This window comes from Rhinolophus ferrumequinum, chromosome 2, assembly GCF_004115265.2.
Source record: "Rhinolophus ferrumequinum isolate MPI-CBG mRhiFer1 chromosome 2, mRhiFer1_v1.p, whole genome shotgun sequence".
Lineage (NCBI taxonomy): Eukaryota > Metazoa > Chordata > Mammalia > Chiroptera > Rhinolophidae > Rhinolophus > Rhinolophus ferrumequinum.
In genome coordinates this window covers 21,958,542-21,978,640 of record NC_046285.1, presented here as the reverse complement: position 1 = coordinate 21,978,640, position 20,099 = coordinate 21,958,542, and the positions used below count along the sequence as shown (strand labels likewise).

General features: G+C 37.7%; 1 protein-coding gene across 2 annotated transcripts in view; it reads left to right on the top strand.

Moving 5' to 3' along the window:
- The window catches only part of VGLL3 (vestigial like family member 3), a 49,311-nt gene that overhangs the window by 5,969 nt on the left and 23,243 nt on the right, over positions 1 to 20,099 (top strand). Inside the window, exons 2-3 of one of the 2 annotated variants that reach the window (XM_033091863.1) lie at positions 7,621 to 7,738; positions 16,322 to 16,846. In XM_033091863.1, the coding sequence (XP_032947754.1) occupies positions 7,621 to 7,738; positions 16,322 to 16,846 (643 nt within the window). Of the gene's footprint in view, positions 1 to 7,443; positions 7,739 to 16,321; positions 16,847 to 20,099 lie in introns of both variants that reach the window. The other variant, XM_033091854.1, reaches the window with a different exon arrangement.

Below are 20,099 nucleotides of genomic sequence, written 5' to 3'. Positions count from 1 at the left end.
AAAGAAAGAATGACCTAAAGTAAACAGGTGTCCTTTTCCTCTTCACAAAATATTGTTTTAGTATGCCAAAACACTTGTCCATGTGGAATTTAGTGGGAGGACCCAAACGATGCATCCTTTCTTGTTATTGTGAACATAAAGGAAGCACCAAAACTAATTCCTAAGATTTGGGCTAGATGACCCATGTCTGGAAATGAATTAGTCTTCAATGGTCTGTAGGGTTTTTTTGGCTAGTGTCCTGCAAAATTAGAAGAGGCAGCCAATGGAAGGAAGAAAATTAAGTGTGAATTTTTCTAGAGCTCCAACATGTTGCTTATTAGGATATAGAATTGGACAAGACCTTTGAGATAATCAAGTCACAATTCCTTATTTTCAAAAGAGGAAGCTGAGGGCCAAAGGGTTAGTCAGACTCATGGACTAGCTTTGGTTAAATCCTCTCTCTTATTGCAGTTCTTTCTATCGCGTTCCCTTCCCATCTGGGCTGCCTTAGAAACAAGAAAACAATTAGTTATTTACCAAACGTTACCTTCTTACTTTTCTTATTTAAAAATTTTTGAATATTAACTACTTAGAGAAATAACACGATTAGCTGTATGGATAAACCATGAGGTTCTGTTTATTTTCCATGGCCCTTACAATGCTTTCCCAACAAAGTATGAGTAGTTTGAGTTTTGGGGACAGGCTATGGCTTTCATCTTTGTGGCTCCAAGTCTTTGCACAATTACTAACACAAAATATGAGTTAATTGACAGTTCAGTGAATAACAGAGAAATTAAAACAAATGAAATCATACCGTAAGCTAGTAATAGAATTATACAAACATACCAGAAATTTGTACATCGGAAACCATTGTTCCATTCAAAGTAGTCAGTTTGGGAGAGAACATGTACCCTTATTTTGTGATCATTGCTTAAAACATTTTGGGAATGAAAATTTTGAAGTTCTCTCTAAGCCTCTGGCACATTTTTTGGAAAATATTGAAAACTGGAAAAATTTCATTCACGGAGGGGGATGGGTTTGATTTTTTATAATGACCAGAATTATTGAGAGGCAAGTGTGCTCAAAAATAGCTGATCATGTTAAGTAATATTATTTTTAGTTTATTCCTTCCTACTGTAAAAAAAATAAAAACAAACAAACAAACAAACAAACAGAATCTCAAGGTGTGACTGTATCTCACAAATTGGCTCTGTTCGCATTTCCAAAATAGGATTTTCAGAAAAATGGCAAGTAATTGTATTATGTATCTGAATTGCCAAGGGGACAATACATTTTTTAAATTTCAATTAATTAATTTTTATTGTTAGTTTCAGGTGTACAAAGCAACGTAGTGATTATATACTTATATACTTCACAAAGTAATAACCCCAACAAGTCTATTACCCATCGGACGCCATACCCAGCTATTACAATACCACTGATTATATTACCTAAGCTGTACTTTATATCTCATGCCTATAATTTTTTAAAAATTATAATTGACATTCAATATTATTTTATATTAGTTTCAGTTTCAGGTATATTGCATAGTGGTTAGGCATTTATATAACGTATGAAGTGATCTTCCCAATAAGTCTACCCCCATCTGACATTATAGTTTTTACAATATTACTGACTATATTTCCCATATTGTATTTCACAACCCTGTGACTAATTTGTGACTACCAATTTGTACTTCCTAATCCCTTCACCTTTCTTACCCATCCTCCCAAACCCCTCCCTTCTAGCAACCATCAGTTTGTTCTCTATATCTGTAAATCTATTTCTGTTTTGTTCATTTGTTGATTCTGTTCTTTAGATTCCATATATAAGTGAGATCATATGGTATTTGTCTCTCTCAGTCTGACTTACTTCACTTAGCATAATACCCTGGGACGATACATTCTTAGATAGAAAAGTTCAGTTTCATCTAGATATACATATATTTTGAAGAGTACTGCATTACTTAATAGCCATCCTCTGATATGGTTTTTTTTTTAATTATTTTTTTCAGTTCCAGTTGACATTCAATATTACTTTATATTAGTTTCAGGTGTACAGCCTAGTGGTTAGACGTTTATATAATTTATTCAGTGTTCCCCTCTGATATGTTTACATATCTAATTTTTTAAATGCATTAACTTTAGATTCTCCTTAGTTAGCATGCGCTGCCATGCTGACTCTGCGCTTCTGTTTGTGTGTTCAGTTAAAATAAATATCATATAGAGACTCATTTTCTTCAGTCTGTTCTCTTGGCACATGCTTTGTAGTCAGACTGAAATATGTTCTAATCCCCTCTCTGCCATTTACTATTTAGATGGTCCTAGCCAAGTAAGTCAGTACTTGCGTATGTAAATTGGGAATAATTACTTAGACAAAATATTTGTGAGTGTGAAAGAGTTCATGAAATACACACACACACACACACACACACACACACACAGAGGGTGCCAAAAAAATGCATACACATTTTAAGAAAGGGAAACAACTATTAAAATTGTAATACTCAATATATACCAACAACAAAAGATTAATACAAGTCACGTTTGACTTCTGCAATTAGAAGTGCTCAAAGTGCTCAAGAGGTGCTCAAAGTGGTTACTATCAGCGTCCAGACACTTCTGATTATGGCATACTACTGCTTGAGCAAGGTTGACCAGTGTCCACTTGTGTACATTTGTTTTGGCACCCTCGATATATATACTGGGGGTGCCAAAAAAATATATACACGTTTGAGAGATGTTATCTATGCTCAAGCAGTAGTTCGCTGTAATCCAGAAGTGTCTGGACACTGATGGTAACCACTTTGAGCACCTCTTGTAACTGCAGAAGTCAAATGTGATTTGCATTTATCTTTTGTTATCTGTATATATTAATACAGATATATATGTATATCTGTGGCTCATCTTCCTTATTCTGACCTACCCTCCCATAACCTGATTCCTTCTTTTCCAGGTAGGCTAAGGATCAAAATTTCAAGTCTCTCTGAAATTACAGAAAAAAAAATCTGTTATCCAAGTGAATTCAGAAAAATACGATCAAAGAGCAATGCACCACTTTTATGGACTTCACAGTTTTGAAACCATTACTCCTGGTTAGTGGTCCGTCTTTACTGTGTTTCCCCGAAAATAAGACCTAACCGGAAAATAAACTCTAGCATGAATTTTCTGGATGCTCGTAATATAAAATAAGCCCTAATTTGTCTTTTGGAGCAAAAATTAATATAAGACCTGGTCTTATTTTTGGGGAAATACGATGAGACCAGGTCTTGTATTAATTTTTGCTCCAAAAGATGCATTAGTGCTTATTTTATATTACGAGCATCCTGAAAATTCATGCTAGGGTTTATTTTCGGGGAAACATGTTATAGGCTCTAAGCATGTTTCAAACATAAAAAAAAAAAAAAAAAAAGCAAAAAGCTGTTTCCAAATATCCAATGATTCATTAAAATACTTTTGTTTCCTTAGGAAAAAAGTTTCCACATACGCACAGTAATCATTTGGCATTTGGTAGGCTTAAGCCTTAGGGAGTTAGTGGTATTTGGCTCCTGACATGGAAGTCTTTCTCTTGTCAGACAAACCCTTTCCCCTGCACATTCCTGTGTGAGTTTGTTTCTGTTGAGCCTGACTGCAGGCTGCGAGGTGGCTGGGTATGGTTTGCGCTGCCTGGGCCGCCTTCTTCCCTGCTCCTTTGACCTCTTCCTGAGTTAGTTCTAACTTTGTGGCTATCAAATCCCTCATTGTTTCATTTAACTTGGGTGTCATTTTACCTGGGCAGCAAGTGTCATTCCTCTGAGATGAGAATGAGTAATGTGCATTACATAAACCAACTTGTAGTTTTTCAAGTCCCTTTTGATGGCTTCTTTATGTTTGTTAACAATTCTTCAGGGTCTCCTAAGAAAAGCATAAACATTTCTGAGTGATTTGGATCTGTTTAGAAAGTGATTGTGCATTTTGAGAAAAACATGAACAAGATTGCTTCTTAAACTTGATTCAGGAAACCTAGGTTTTGATGATTTGAGATTTATTCTCAACATTTTGAATTTTCTATGTTATTCTCAACAAAGAAGATAACACCAGGGAAGTTTCTTTCCAAAGAACAAACACCAAGGCAATACAGAAAAGCACACAAGTAACATACTTAGATTTTTTTTTCCCAAAAAGCAAAGAATTGATTTATTGTCACTGGAGCACAGATAACAAAAAGGCTTAAGAGTCTATGGAGATGAGTGTCAGGACGCTGTGACTGTCAACATATGAATCAACGGCTGTCAAAATTCCGTGTTCTGTTTTCTTCATGCTCACACTTAGTGTTAGAAAAATGTATGCAAATTAAGTGTTAGCCTTTTAGGTAGCAGCCAGGCCATTCGGGTACTTTAGAATTCTCCCTTTAAAGTTGATATTGACAGTGAGGATATAAATTGTGTGTGTGAGTGTGTGTGTGTGTAATATAAATATTTAAATTGATTCACTATAATTTCTGAAAATTGGCCCAACTTTATCTGAAAAAGTACAAGAGGGAATGAATGATAGGTATGTGCTTTGCAAACCCTTCCTATTGGTAGGTATATCCTAGGCTCCTTTCCATTTTATTTGTTTGATAGTCTCCAAGCAAATTTATTTAATTAGTAGAAGACGTGCTTTAAAGAGTTGGGAGAGAGAGAAAAAAAGTATATTTAATCATTCCAAAAATTTTTACTTAAATAGAGGAGTCAATATAGATATTTTATAGAACCACAGGTGGTTGTATATCAAAATAAATAACGTCAGTATATTTTTATAAAAATGCATATGTGTATATACAGACATATTACATATATATGAAATATAAAGAATATGGAGAATCAATGCATCCATTGACAAAAGAATGGATTTTAGAAGATAGATTAATACAAGGTCTTTTGATACAATAGCAAATTTTGCTCATTTTCCCTATTTCATATGGAAAAAGTATGTAATTTTTAGATTAATTTATTTGTAGCCAGCCATTCAACAATGGTTGAAAAAGAATAACATGACATTATTTTGCATTTAGAAAATTGTGTAATCTTAAATAGATTGAAAATCTATAGATTAAATTCAATTTCTATCAATTAAAAAAATTAAGATATTTTATTATTGCTATTGGTCATGATACTATGCCACATTTATATCCAATTTTGCAGTTTACATATTTTTACATATATGAAACTTTAATTTTATTTCCTCTAATAATTAGTTGCTAATTGGGTTAACATAAAACATTGCCTTTCTTTGCATAATTAACATACCCAGGGCTTTTTCATTTAAAGAATAAATGTTAAAATTAAACAAATGAAGCAATAGCTGCAAAACTCAGTTCTTACAAACTAATATTGAGCTGGACGTTAACAGGAAAATGAAGTCAGTTTCATAGAAAATAATGAACTCCGTGGACAGCGAAGCCACTCTGTAGATCAGTTTTAATTTCCTTCTCATATAAAAACTGCTTCTTTCTAATATGCCGGAGTGTTCAGCAGAGAGTGTGTGTCTATTGCTTAAAATGGTATGACTTCAAGTCACATGTGCACAAATAGTACTGTGATTTGACTAATAAATCATAATATGCATTTAATTATATAATGGAATTTAAAGCTAGGAGTAACTTTAGAGGTCATTCAGATCAATCTCCTCATTTTATACATAACCTATGTTATTGTGCTGCTTTTACTGTTAAAGTAAAATATACCCTTGTTTAAATCTGTGCAAAACAGATTGTAAGAAATATAACCACTCAGTTATTACAATCGCCTATTCTTTCTTCAGTGAGGCATATTCACTCACAAGGAATGAATTATCTATTTATCAACAAGAGGTAATCGTATTGACACAAATTATAAATAAAAAGCAATACATATATTTATAAGTAGCAGCCCCTAAATAATAACCAGGAGCTCATAATATACCTGAACATTTCAGGATCTACCTCACACAAGAACAACATATTCATTGCTAGTGGGAAAGGGTTTAATTTACTGAATGATGCATTTATAATTTGGAGCTGTAGCTTTCCAAGCTAGTAATTACATTAGAAACATAAGAGTCTGGGTTATGTGTTTTGATAACATTTGCAAAACTAGAACAATTTATTTTTTTCAACTCACATTCATTTTCTAGCATGCATTTTTTTCTGGAATTGGAAAAAAATGGCATGACAAAGAATCAGGTTTTGCAGGTATACAATGACAGAAAGCTCATTGTGTCATCACAATAATGAATTTTATAATCTTTAGCATTATCTTCTTATACCTACTTCACATTGAAGTTGTTGGTTATAGAAGTAATATGTGTGCAGTGAAAAATGTTTGGAAATATTGAAAAGCAGGAATAAGAAAATAACAACCAGAAATTTACCACCCAGAAATATAATACAAAACATAACATTTTGGTGATTTTTCTTCCCATAGTAGATACCCGTCCCCTGCTTTCCTCCAACATATATATGTACACACATGTGTACACCTGCATAGTTTTATTATACATTCTGGCTCCACCACTTCGTGCTTTGTGAGCTTTGGCAAGTTACTTCACATCTCTGTGACCCAGTTTCTTCATCTTTAAAATATGGATAGTATCAATAACCATGTTACAGAATTGTAAAGATTAAATGGGATAATAAATATAAAGTCTCGTAAGAGTGACTGGAATAACATACATTAATTGTTATCGCTAGATCATATGTTTAAAAAAGATTTATAAACTATCCATACTTGCTCATTTTTATTTGAAAGGCACACTAGCCATTGCTAGTATCTTGTATTATTTTCTGTAAGGCATGCTGATACCTTTTTTCACTGCTCTATGATAATGGTGGTAAGTGGAACATCTGAAAAATATGTTCCATGCAAAATGGATCTTCACACAGACTTATTTTGTCATTTTAGTTCGATTTTGGAGAAATGAATTCAGCATATCTGCCAAATCTTTTTATAAGATGCTACATTCCTGTTTTCGTTTTAGTTTATCTCATTTATAAAAAGCTTTTTTTCTTCTTCACCCCACCCGTAGACAATTAGGCCTTCTATCCCCTATTTCTCCCTGTCCTAAAGTATAATGTTGCTGCACATTAAATCTTTAAAATAAAAAAACAACAACATGGGATGGAATTTGTCATTGTTTTTTTTTTTTTAAGTCACTCTCCTTTTGGTCTATCTAGATTTAAAAATAAAATAAAAAACAAAAACGAAACCTTTTACATTCTGAAAATAAACCATGTAATAACGGACTTTTTTGTTGTTGCTACATTTGAATTAACAAACTTCCCCACCCCCAGGGTGGGAAGGAGAAGGCTGGTTTGGGGAGGGAGATGGAGATGGAGTAGCGCAGATGAAGGAGACTTCGTCTGCGAACATATGTTACCATGTAGATGTTTTTAAGTGACAAGTGAACGAGTTGATGCGCTTTGACAGACTGTCTTTGATACCGTGTTTTGTTTATTCCATCCCAGAGGAAGTTAGCGGTATACAGCAAGATGCAGGACTCTCTGGAAGTCACCCTTCCCAGCAAACAAGAGGAGGAGGAGGAGGATGAGGAGGAGGAGGAGGAGGAGCAGGAGCAGGAGAAAGACCAGCCTGCCGAGATGGAGTACCTTAACTCTCGCTGTGTCCTTTTCACTTATTTCCAGGGAGACATTGGGTCAGTAGTGGATGAACACTTCTCAAGAGCTTTGGGCCAAGCCAGCACCCTCCATCCAGAATCTGCCATTTCCAAAAGCAAGATGGGGCTAACCCCCCTCTGGCGAGGTAAGAATTCAAAAGCAGAGGCTCTCCAGGGCCCTGTGTCTGTTTCGCAACCGCCTGTACCAGGTTCCAGCTGGAGACTTGCGCCCCGTAGGACGGATATCCACTTGCTTTTTAATTTTTAAGGACAGCAAGGAATTTCTTTCAGACAAACAGCTGGATCGGTTTTGTCACATGTGGAATGCAGGGTTGGAAAGGATGCAGTCACACCCCTTAAATTCCTCATGGAAAGTAGTGATGCAACCAGCCGGCGTTTATAGTGGCAGGATCCAGCTGCGAGGCACCATTCCTTAAGCCCCGATGGCCCAATTTGGATCTCTAAATAATAGGCGTGCCTGGATCAGCTTGTAAAAATTAGCTCTTGCTCATTCCACTAGGTGCTACGTGGTGGCATAGCAGAGATCTGAGTCTGACCCAGGAATACAAACTTTGAAAGCCTTCTGTGTTCTCTTGATAGCTCTCTCTGTCCTGCTTTGTTGTGGTATTAACTCTTTGTAGTGTACAATCCAGACATTATTGGCTGACTATACCTACGTGGTTTAGACGATTGTTTTTACCTTGGTAAAGTAAAAACAGTAGATCGGGCATCCTCTTCTTTATTTCTCTCTCTAGAGGTCACAGAGGTGTATTTGAATCTGAGTACTACCTCACTGAAAGTTTTTGGGTGACATCTTAATTGGGGTGAGTATAAGGTTAGAGAAAAAAATAGTACTTCATTCCAATGATAGTTTTAAGAAATGTGTTATGAATGTTTTTTTTCCTGAACTTGCCAGGTTATAGGCAGTATCTAGTAAAGCGGTTCTCAAGTGTGGTTTCCAGGTCTGGAACCATGGACACCATGTAGGAGCTTATTAGAAATACAGATTCTTGGGCCACTCCCCAGACCTACTGAATCAGAAACTCAGGGGCAGAGTAATCTGTGTTTTAACTAGTCCTCCCAGTGGGATTCAGAGGCAGGCTCAAGTTTGACAATCATCGATCTAGTGCTGTGAAAACCGCAGACTGCAGGCTCCTTAACTCACACCTACTGAATCAGAGTCTCTAAAGGGATGCGCTGGGGATCATACTTTAGCAAGTGCCCAGATGGTCCTATGTTGAGGGAAGGCTGCTCACCTGTGGTGGGGCAGGTGAGAGGCGATGGGTGGCCGGGCCCCTCTCAGCATCAGAGCAATGGTTCCACTCCATTGTGCGAGAGGTCTTGGCCGTATGAAATTGCTGGGCCTAATCTGTAGGTAGGATGCTTTCTTTCTCCCCTCCCGCCCTCCCTTCCTTCTTTCCCTCTTTGTAGTAAATATGAAGAACACTAAGATACGGAGTGGCTATAGAGGGGAAGGTGGAGTACAAACTCCGCGGACTGAGACCTTGATAGAGGTGCCTTGGGACTCATCACCACTGATTGGATTAGCACATATTACAGACTTCCCGCAAGAATGAGAACCAAGTCCTTGGAAACCTAAGATGTTATGGAATCAACTGATTCCCTGTTTGATAGCGATAGTGAATATGTTTAATAACTTGTAGAGGGTGAAAATGTGAAAATTTCAGTTAATTACCTGGCTTTAATGAATAGTTTGGTCTATCAATAATAAATCCTATCAAGATAATCCGTCCTAGGAGAACAATTAATACAATGCCTATTTCTTTTAGTATACTGGCATAGGCAACCTAGCAATCATGTAACATGAAAAGTAGGAATGAGAGCCCCAAATTATAACTAGAGGTGAGAGTGATTTGTCTATGGTATCAAAACTAGCATAGTTTTAAGTGACGTGTTGTGTATATGTAAAAACTACAATTCAGTGTTTTTCCCATAATCTGCATGACTGAATAGAGAACACCTTTGGACAGGTGTCAAATTGCAATATAGAAAGGCTGGATAATGGTAATGATTTAGTAACTCTTATTACAATTTTCTTGGCATTATCTTAAATTTGGCCTTTAAGTCTATCTCTTGTTTCATTCATTGAATTGCACAGCAAATATTTATTAAAGTCTTACTATGCTCTAGGTGGTGGGAAAATATCAGTGAACAGGAAAGTCTAAGACTCTACACTCATGGAGCTTTCCAGTGAAAGTCAGATAATAAATATATGATGAAACGCAAGGTACTATTTTACTTAGGGTGATAATAGGCGCTCTCTCCGATTCCATCCCAGTTGAGCACAGACATGAGGAGAAATAAGAAGCACATGAATATCTAGGGGAAGTTATTCAAGGCAGAGGCAGCAGCCCAGAGAAAGGCATAAGTAATGGCTGAGCTTACAGTATTTAATGAGAAGCGAAAATGCTGGCAACGAGAAGTTTTTCAGCTTTCTATGTCTATTTAATTTATCAGAGTAGCCCTTAGTAGTCCTACTTAGACTACATACATCTAGTTATTGCACATCATTTTCCCGAACACTCGGGATAACGCATTTCTATATAGAAGATCTGGAATAAATCTGAATTGAATGAGGAAGTGACTGAATTAAATGAACCAAGTGCATACCATGTACCCTGGATTAGCAAACAAAAAAGTCCTTAATAGAAAATTATTAGCAATAAGTTGTATGAAATCATTAATTACAGTTTTCTTATTTATAAAACAAGGAGGTTGAATTGAGTGATTGTTGAAATATTTTCTCTGTAAAGTTCTGTGATTTCAAATGTGTTATTTACTTTCCATTTGTGAATAGAACTGGACCATAGTTGTTTCTAGTTGTAAATCAGTCAGTTTTAGATAAACATATACAACTTGGATACAATTCATAGATTCACAAAATAAAGATTTAGTTAATAATATCTTAAAGACAGGTATAATAAATTGAGATTCCCATGTCTAGTAAAGAGAGTTATTGGCGATTTTGTATTAATTGCCAAAGCAATACAGGTTTAAAGCAATAATGTAATCTTTGGATTCTCTTCATTTTGGGTTCAGGTTTGGCCCTTATTACTGTCTGGTTGCAATGTGATTTTGCATTAATTACTTAAAATATCTCTGGGATCAACTTTATATAATATGTGTTTGCCGTTACCCATTTTCTAGGGTTATTGTTAAGACTCTTTAAATAATGTACATAAATACTTTGGCATAGGGCTCGAAGCAAAGTGCTAAATCAAGGTCAGATGCATTTTCTCTCTTCCCTAAGTGAGTTTCCACTCATTTTGTACATACGAGTAAAAAGCCAACCTTGGGTTTCTATGCAGAAACGTTGTTATTTTGGAAATTTGTGTTTCTGGCAAAAACACAGTGTCTTGGACATATAGGTCCTCAAAGCTATTGGCAATGTTGATGGTCATGACAACAGTACTTTATGCGGTAGCTGCTGGACAGCTGTATTAAATTAAAGGGTCTAATTTACGGCACAAAATTTTTACAGTGCTGCACAAGTACTACAGTGCTACAAAGGAATTTAAAACTGAATCATGATTGATGGCAGAATATATTTACACAGTAAATCTTTAGACAAGAGTAGATGTTAGCTAATAATGGAAAATGGTCATACCTTAAATGTATAACTTGATGACGTGAGGAAAATCCTCTTTAGGTGTTTTGCAACTGTTAGGCAAACAATTGACAAGGAATATTTGTTCTTTGGCACAATATAACATCAATTCCTTCTTATTCCACTATATATTCTAGCAGGAATTGAATAGGGCTTCTCAGTTAAGAAAACCTAATGAGTTAGATTACCCCACCACCCACTAAATAGAAGCATCAGCTTCAAATATGAAATATGTCCACGCATGGATCTCAGAGCTCAAGTACTATTACAGAAAGTGTGTGTGTGTGTGTGTGTGTGTGTGTGTGTGTGTGTGTGTATTGGAAAGGGGTGTAGTTAAGTAGAGTCATAGCAAAATATATCGCTGATTTAAAAACCATGCTGAAGAGTAAACTTACTGACATTTTTTCTTATGTAGTAGCAAAGTAATTATTGCTTGATTGATCAACATAATAGCTGCTTGGAACAACTCATTCTCATAAGAAAGACCACTCAAAATGAGCACTAACCTAAAACAACAAAGAGGGGAAAGGAAAGGAGGGCTGGTCTCCTAAGCTGCTGAGACCAGGAGAGAGTTGAGCTGCATCTGCAGGAGGCACTGTTGGAGTAATTGCTTTTGGGAAGTTTAGAAAAGACACGTGGAAGGGAAGTGAGGGCTGACTGACCTCATGGTCCTGCCTCCAAGGAGTGTGGGCATCTGATACAGCCTTTGAAACTCATTTTAGAGTCACGAGGCCCATTTAAACAACTCTAGAACAAAGTAACTAGCCGGCAATCTTTGGATATAATGGTAATGCTAATTCCTGAGTGACAGAAAACGTTGGAACGCATATCCTTTCACCTCTGACCCAACAATTTCTTTTCATGGGAAGCAAACAAGAGGATGGGAATTAAATTGTAATGTAGATCTTTTAGGTTAAGAATGCAGTAGCATTTTTTTTCACCGAGGCTAATAAAAAGGTAAATGTTATCTTGTAACATTAGTGTTTTAAATCAATATTTATTCTAAGAATGTTTTTTGGAGATTTCTAAGATAAGATAGAAGTTCTACGACATTTTATTGTCCCATTTTTCTTTTTAACATAATTTCCTTTTTTTTCAAAATTAGGTAGTACAGTGTTTATTTTTTAAAATCACACGTTGAATTTCCTCTTGCTAAACTGTTTGCCCTTAGATTTTTTTCAGAGACCTTTAGAATTAATATAAAAAGTATCCCAACTACTATGAATTGAAAGAACCACTTGACGCTCCATGTTAAACTCTTCTATATCTCTTAGGTATATTTCTGGTATAAATCGCACAGTGAGAGTATTGGGTATGTTTTGGGTAGATCGTAGTGGGTATGCATCAATTTGTCATTTTTGTTGTTGTTTAGGAATAATATTGTGTGTACAATATTTTTTAATCCCAGATGCAAACTGAATCAAAATATTCAGATTTTTTGGTAGATGTCAGATTGTCAGTGTTAACATCATCCAACTATCAAGTAACGTTGAGCCCAAAGTCACCATGGAGTGTTAACAGTATACAGTTCTGAATTTCCCCCAATAACCTGAAAAGCAATATTTCACAGAAATAGCTGGTGCACAGTTTTCCATATGCTTTTTCATCCAAAAAATGTGGCTGTGATTAAGTACTCGTAAGCAAAGAGTCATGTAATGAAAAAATTTACATACATATGAAATAAGTACACTGATTCCCAGGCATGAAGAAAAAGCGTATCATCTGTTTCTTTGTATCAAGATTATTTTTTAACAATCAAGATACCAAATAATGGTTTTGAAGTTTAGATTTGCCCATAAACATATTTTCTATCCGATATCATTTCATTTACTTTGTAAAATGCAACATTGTTTTTGAAATGGCTGCATAGATCTCTGCAAAGTCTGTATTAATCTCAGGAGACATACTAACTGGGAAATAGTAAGTTGCTTTTAATTTTATTTTTCTCTGGGGCATTTCAAAGCTTTGTTCAGACTTTATGAAGTATATATTTAAAAACAGATTTCCACTTTCAATGATAATGTCTTCACTAATCACAATACTTCATAAGTGGACAAGATTTTTGGTAATGAATTCGTTCATTATTCACATTTGTGTCTGCATATCCAAAATGCTTAAGCATCTATAAAATAAAATTGGGTCTATTTACATATATATGAAAAAAATAAAGGAAAGCATCCAAAGAAGTGATGTATATTCTCTGTACTTTTGACATTTAAATGGGAGATTTTAATAAGGGGAACTCTGTATTTCTGGCATACACCTGAGAGGTGGGGTAGCCATTTTTATAGTGGGATTCTGGCCCCACCAGGAGAGCAAACTTATGAGTAGAATGAAGGGTTTGGTACCAAAGATTGGATCCATGCAAAGTGGCAGATTTGTGGTGGCAAAGCTACACTATCTGATATAAGGAGCTTCTATAAACTCCTCGTATGGGTTTTAAACTTGAATCATTGACAGCGTTCATTTGGGTGTGACAGAAATATACTACAATGGCCACCACTTAAGGCAAATTGAATTTTCTTGTCACAGCTTACACAATGTTCTTTCTTGTCATTGGCAGGCTTTTCTCATGTCAAAGGAAGACAATTCTTAAATAAAGCATATTTGCCTCAATGCCACTAAGTTTGATTTTAAGTGCTATTTTCTGATGGATTGTGATTGTGGCAAAACAAAATCATTCAATGAAAAGTTTGCCAGGACTGTTTTGAGGACCTGAGGACAATATACCCCTCCATCTTTTGCCTCTTGAAGACCATAATCTCGATTCCCCCAAGGGTTTTGAGATCCACGGAAATTCTGCAGGGGAGAGACTTGAATGTGAAACACTGACTAGCCGTCTCTCTATAGAATGAATGAATGGGGTGAATGGTGTAGCTCTGGTGTGTAGGGCTGACAGGGGTGGAATGGTAGAAGTTGCAGTGCTAGCACTACAGCCCTTAAGGAAGCTAGAGAAAGGGCATGTTTGAACATCACAGTGATATCCTAATTGTGTTAGTCAAATTACACTTGTGGTGGTTGATTCAATTTATATAAGCTTCCCTGAGGTTAAAAACACAAACCAACAAAATATGTCCTAGAAATTTATGAAGTGAAAACATGAATATGTCAGACTTCTGAATATATTCATTTCCGAGTACTTCTAGGATAGCCTTTATTCAATGGAAAAATCTAGCAAGGTTCTTTTGTGTGGCACCCAGCATAAACATAAAAATAGCATCTTACTGTAGACACGTGACTAATATGCTAAGCAACCTTATCTTTAGCTACAGATAGAAATCATAGGTCAGTTAACAGAATGATAGAACTATGGAGCCAAAAGATATTTGCAATTTAATTCAAATGCCTCATTTTTAATGGAAGAAACTAAGCTGCAGAGAGGTCAACAGATTTATTTGGGGGCCATAAAATGACGTAGGGTAAGAGCTGTGTGCTGGTTCTCTGGCTGGGACCCTAGACTCCCAGTCCAGTGCTCTTTCAGCTACACCACACCATGGCCACAGGCTAGCGCAGGAGGTATTGATCTTTCTAAACAGATATCTGACTACGTCACCCCCTAAATTAAAATCCTTTAAAGCTCACTGGGACCTTCTCAGGACAGGGCCCACATCCAGTATGGCCTTAGCAAGGCCTTACCCATCTGAGTCCTTCTTGGACCTTAGTTTACATTTTTGCCACCTTTTGCACACTGAACTTTTTTCAATCTCTCAAACGCGACTTTGTGTGTGTGTGTATGTGTGTATGTGTGTGTGTGAGAGAGAGAGAGAGACAGACAGAGAAAGAGAGAGAGAGAGAGAGAGAGAGAGAGAGAGAGAGAGAGAGAGAGAGATTTGGGGCCTTTTTTTACATACTTTTTTATTTGCCTAAAACACTCTTCCCTACCTCTTAATAAGGCTAGTCCTACTCACTCTTTCAATTTAGCAATCCCTTTCTTAGGGCCCTCCTGTGCTCCCCCTTATGAGAGCGCTTACCATGTCGCATTGCACATATCTATTTACTTATCCTCCCCCATTGGATTGTGATGAAAAGTGATGTTTGTTTGGTCATCCCTGGCCTCCATATGTTTGGTACATAGTAGGTCATGTATAAATATGTTATGGAGGAGTAAGAGGTGGAGCAATTGAAGCAGAGTTGGGAAGGAATCTCTCTTTCTTCTTTATCTCTAAGTGCTCTTTTTTGATATTATCCGCTTTTCCAAACACCTCTTCAAACGCATGACCCTTCCTTGAATCTCTTCCACTCACGATTTCCAGACTCTTCATCAAATTCTGCTGTTCAAGTTCTAGTTACAATTATGCCCTCTTGTGGCACAGTCATGAAGAATGCCAGCCATCGAGGCCGGCTCCCTGTCTTCTTCAAAGCTCAGTTGCCTACTCGCCAGCTGTGAAGTCTTGGGCTTCTCCCCTGCCTCAGTTTCCACATTGATGAAATGGAGATCATAACAAGAACTACGTCCTAGAACTGGAGTGAGGATCCATGGAGATCATCCATGAAATGCCCCTGGACCAGTGTTCAGCTTTTAGTCACTATTATTAAGTATTATCTATTATTAGTCTCAGTCTAGAGACTGTAGACCTCTATAGAAAACATAAACTTGGAATAGACTCTTCCTGATGGAAAGTGATTGTTGATGATCATAATTACATGCAGCCTTTCTTCTATTTGTGACTTTCAGCATTAAAATGTTTAGTTCAAATGCAAGTTGTATTTGTGTTTAAAGGAAGTTAGTAAACATCATTATTTCCAACCCACCTGAATCACATCTATGGTATAAGCTTTCATTACATAGGGAGCTCAGATGTGATGGCAGCAAGACACCCAGGAAGACATGAAGCTTTTAAATCCAGATTTGCAAACTTTAGCACAGACTGTGACTGCATAAGCTAAACAAACAAGGGTTGGAGTGGACTCCTTCAGCACCTCGAACCTTGTGCATTGACTTGGCACAAGAGCACAGAGGCTTGCTTAGTTTCAGTTCACCTCTGTGTAGGGAGAAAAAGAATGCATACTGGTTAGCCTGCTTGTAAAAGTTGGACAAGTAGAGGCAAGTCCATCCTAGATCTGAATCTTATGTAAATAATTTATTTTTCTGTCTTCTCAGACAGCTCAACTCTCTCAAGTCAAAGGAGTAGTTTCTCGACTTCTTTTTGGACCAGCTCTTACCAGCCTCCACCTGCACCCTGTTTGGGGGGAGTTCATCCTGACTTCCAGGCCCCCCCTGGCACCTTTACCACGGCCGACCCCAGCCCCTGGCCAGGACATGGCCTGCACCAGACTGGTCCAGCCCCTCCCCCTCCCGTGTCTGAGTCCTGGCACTATCCTTTGGCATCTCAGGTGAGCCCATCCTACAGCCACATGCATGATGTGTACATGCGGCACCACCACCCCCACGCCCACATGCACCACCGGCACCACCACCACCACCACCACCACCCTTCTGCTGGCCCTGCCCTGGATCCATCCTACGGGCCCCTGCTGATGCCATCAGTGCGTGCAGCCAGGATTCCTGCTCCCCAGTGTGACATCACAAAGACAGATCCAACGACAGTCACCACTGCTACCTCAGCGTGGGCCGGAGCCTTTCACGGAACTGTGGACATAGTACCAAGTGTGGGATTTGATACAGGTGAGCCGGGGGATTTCTTCCTTTCCATAAAAAGAAGAAAAAGTTAAGAAATGAATATTTTTAAATTGGGGATGTTTTAAATACCTTGAAATATTTTTTTTTCTCTTCTATGTTACATAAAGTTAAGCTTTGCCAGTATGTTTATATTTTGCAATAATTCTGCATTCCTGGAGAAACTGGTATGATTAGCTCATAGAGTACAACCTGAGAAGGTCTTGGAACTTTTCTCCCACCTCTTCAGTTAGCAATCTGTTCCTTTGGACTGGAATCTCTGGTACCTCATGTTTATATAGAGTTGAGCATATTCTTTAAATTCCCTCTGTGCTTTATATCATGTGTAATGCCTAACAGAAGTCATAAATAGTATGTTTCAGTTAATTTTTACTTCTCTCCTTCTGTTAGGGCTTATGACTTATAAAACACACTGCTTTCTGAAGTGCAGTTCACGATCTACTCTTTGAGAAGAATTAGGGAATGTATTTTAAAAAAACTGGATTTCCCTTCCCGTCTCTTTCCTTCCTTTGCCTTCTCTTTTTTTCCCTCCCTTTCTCCTCCTCCCTCTCTTCCTCATCCTCTTTCTTTTTCCTCTCTTTTTCTCTCCCTCTCTGTCTGCTTTAAATAACACCAAACTTAAAAAAAAAAAGTACTGTAAAGTTTATATTCAACAGATTTATTTAAAATAAAATAAAAATGGTAAGGGCCATATTTATTCACAGAGCATTCAGCTCCTCTCTGGAATTCACTAGTTTTGAAGGTCATGGTGTTAGAGCTTCATTTTTGGACCAGGCTAGTCATATTTATAGTATTAATAGTTCTGAGTTCATGAAATCACAGGCATCAGAAGCTAAAAAGACAAATGAAGTCAGTGATTGATTAATTACGTCCCCAGAGTCTACATTCCAAGGTCACCCACCTTCACCTCCAATCCCAGGTTTTTCTCCCGGAACACTTTGTGACATATGAGAATTTTCTTTCCAGAACTTTAAAGAAACTGTCTTTCCTTAGTTTTTCTATGGTGTGCAGGATCTTTAATATGAATGCTGGTTCATAGCAGAGAACTTCCCAGAGTAGTAAATGCTCATCATTCATGTAAGTTGAACCTTCTTATCTTGGTTACTGGTTCTGCACTGGGCTTTCCAATGTGGTCATTCATTGGCTAGCCTCACCCATTTCAGATTTCTATTGAATCTCTAGGTTTAAGCTGCTTTTCTAGGCAAACCATCAGGAGACTTGGTTCTCCCTCTCTAGGAGAAGAGAATATGATGAGGCTAACTACCACAAGCTTCTCTTCTTCCTTTGCTACGTGCTATCAGAATGAAGGCAACTCTTGAGTTGTTTGATGCCTCCGGCCAGATAAGAGTGACAATGTGGTAACCGCCATCATGGGTATCCAGTTTCTGGAGACTCTGCCCTATCCCCACCCTCCCTGCCCCCCACCACTCAGAGTTAACAGTGCTCAGAGTTAACAGTGTACTTAGCAGGCAAAGGGAACGTTCTCATTTCTCGTAGTCACTTTGGGCTGCTATAGCAGAATGCCATCCACTTGGTGGCTTAAACAACAAACATTTAGTTCTCACAGTTCTGGAGGCTGGGAAGTTCAAGATCACGGTGCTGGCACCTTCAGTGTCTGGTGAGGGCCTACTTCCTCGTGCACAGACATTGTCTTCTTGTTGTTTCCCCAACTGGCATAAGGGATGAAGGAGCTCTCTGGGATCTCTTTTCTAAGGGCACTAATTCCATTCATGTGGGTTCTGTCCTCATGACCTAATCACCTACCAAAGGCCACACCTCTTAATTCTGTCACATTGGGCATTAAGATTTAACATCTGAATTTTAGGGGGACAAAGCCATTCAATCCAAAGCATCCCGTCTGTGTATGCTAGAACATAAAGGGGGAAAATGAATGTGCTTGTGGTTCTCTGTTTCTAAATCTCTGTCACCTGTTACCTACTTTTGTACTTGTCAACTTTGGTGTGAGCCTGATACACCAACTTGTATAAATAGTCTTTAAATAGTCTCTTTTGGGTGAAAATCATCCTACTTTTTTTGGAGGTAGAGGAGTGAGGAGTTTTGTTTTCTCTGAAAAATCTAGACAGAACCCATTTGTGTGTGTTATATAATAGTTGTTGTTCCTTACTGAGCTATGAATTAACATTTATTGAGTACCCACTTTATAAGGTATTGCCAGAGATGGTTTATATATATTATTGCTTTTAATTCTTAACTAAATCTGAAATGGGTCTTCTTAGTTTCATTTACAAATAAAGAAACAGGCTCAGTTTTCCTATTTGAAAACCGCTTGCTTGAAGCGCAAGTTCTCAAGCTATATTTGAACTAAGACTTGCCCCTCTCTAAGGGGTTGCTGGGGTAGCATCTCCCTGCATATAAACGTAAATTGGACTTGATTTGGACTGTTAAATTAGACTATGGATAGTTAACGATGAGGAGTGAAGAGTTATTTATCTGCTGAACATACGTAACGCTGCTCTTTGCCATTGTGGGTTTAGGATTATGATCACGATTCATCCATGCCCCATAGTTTTCATCCAACTGAGAAAACAAAGACAATGGAATAAAGCCAACAGAGATCAAATTATTAATAATTTGGTCCGACCAAATTGGAGATCCTAGATTAAGCTTACTGCTACAACTAGACTTCCTAGTATCTTGGGCTAAATTTAGACTTTGGGAGAAATCTAAACTTCTAGGGAAAATCTAGAGTTCAACGAAGACTCCCATAGACATCTTCTTTGTCACACAGTTTAGAGACTCATCACTGTGAAAAGAGATTGAGGGTTGTTGCTCAGACTTGCTTCTGAGAAGCATCATCTGAAGCCTGACCCTGTTGGGCTTACCCTACAAAAGGCAGCAGCAGGTGAAGCGTGCACCTGCCTACATGGGGGCTGGCCCAGAAACAGAGAGGAAGGGGCTGCGCCGTAGGTGCTCATTTTCCTGTCCCGAACTCAGGCATCATATCAAATATCACATCTCTCTTCCTCTGGGAAGAGTTAGAGAGGAGTGTTTTAGGTCAGTTTCCAGAAGAAACAGACTCCAAGATCCAGATTTGATTGTAGATAGTTTATGGGGTGTTCTTCTCAGGGCAACAACTTTGTGGGATGAGAGAAGAACTGGGCAGCAGAAGTCTCACTATGATTAAGTTTAACTGAGCCTTAGTAGATTCTACAGGGAGCTCTGGAGCTCAGACGGCCCTTTGTAATTGTCTTGCCTTAAGTTGAAGTGGCTGGGCTTTTAT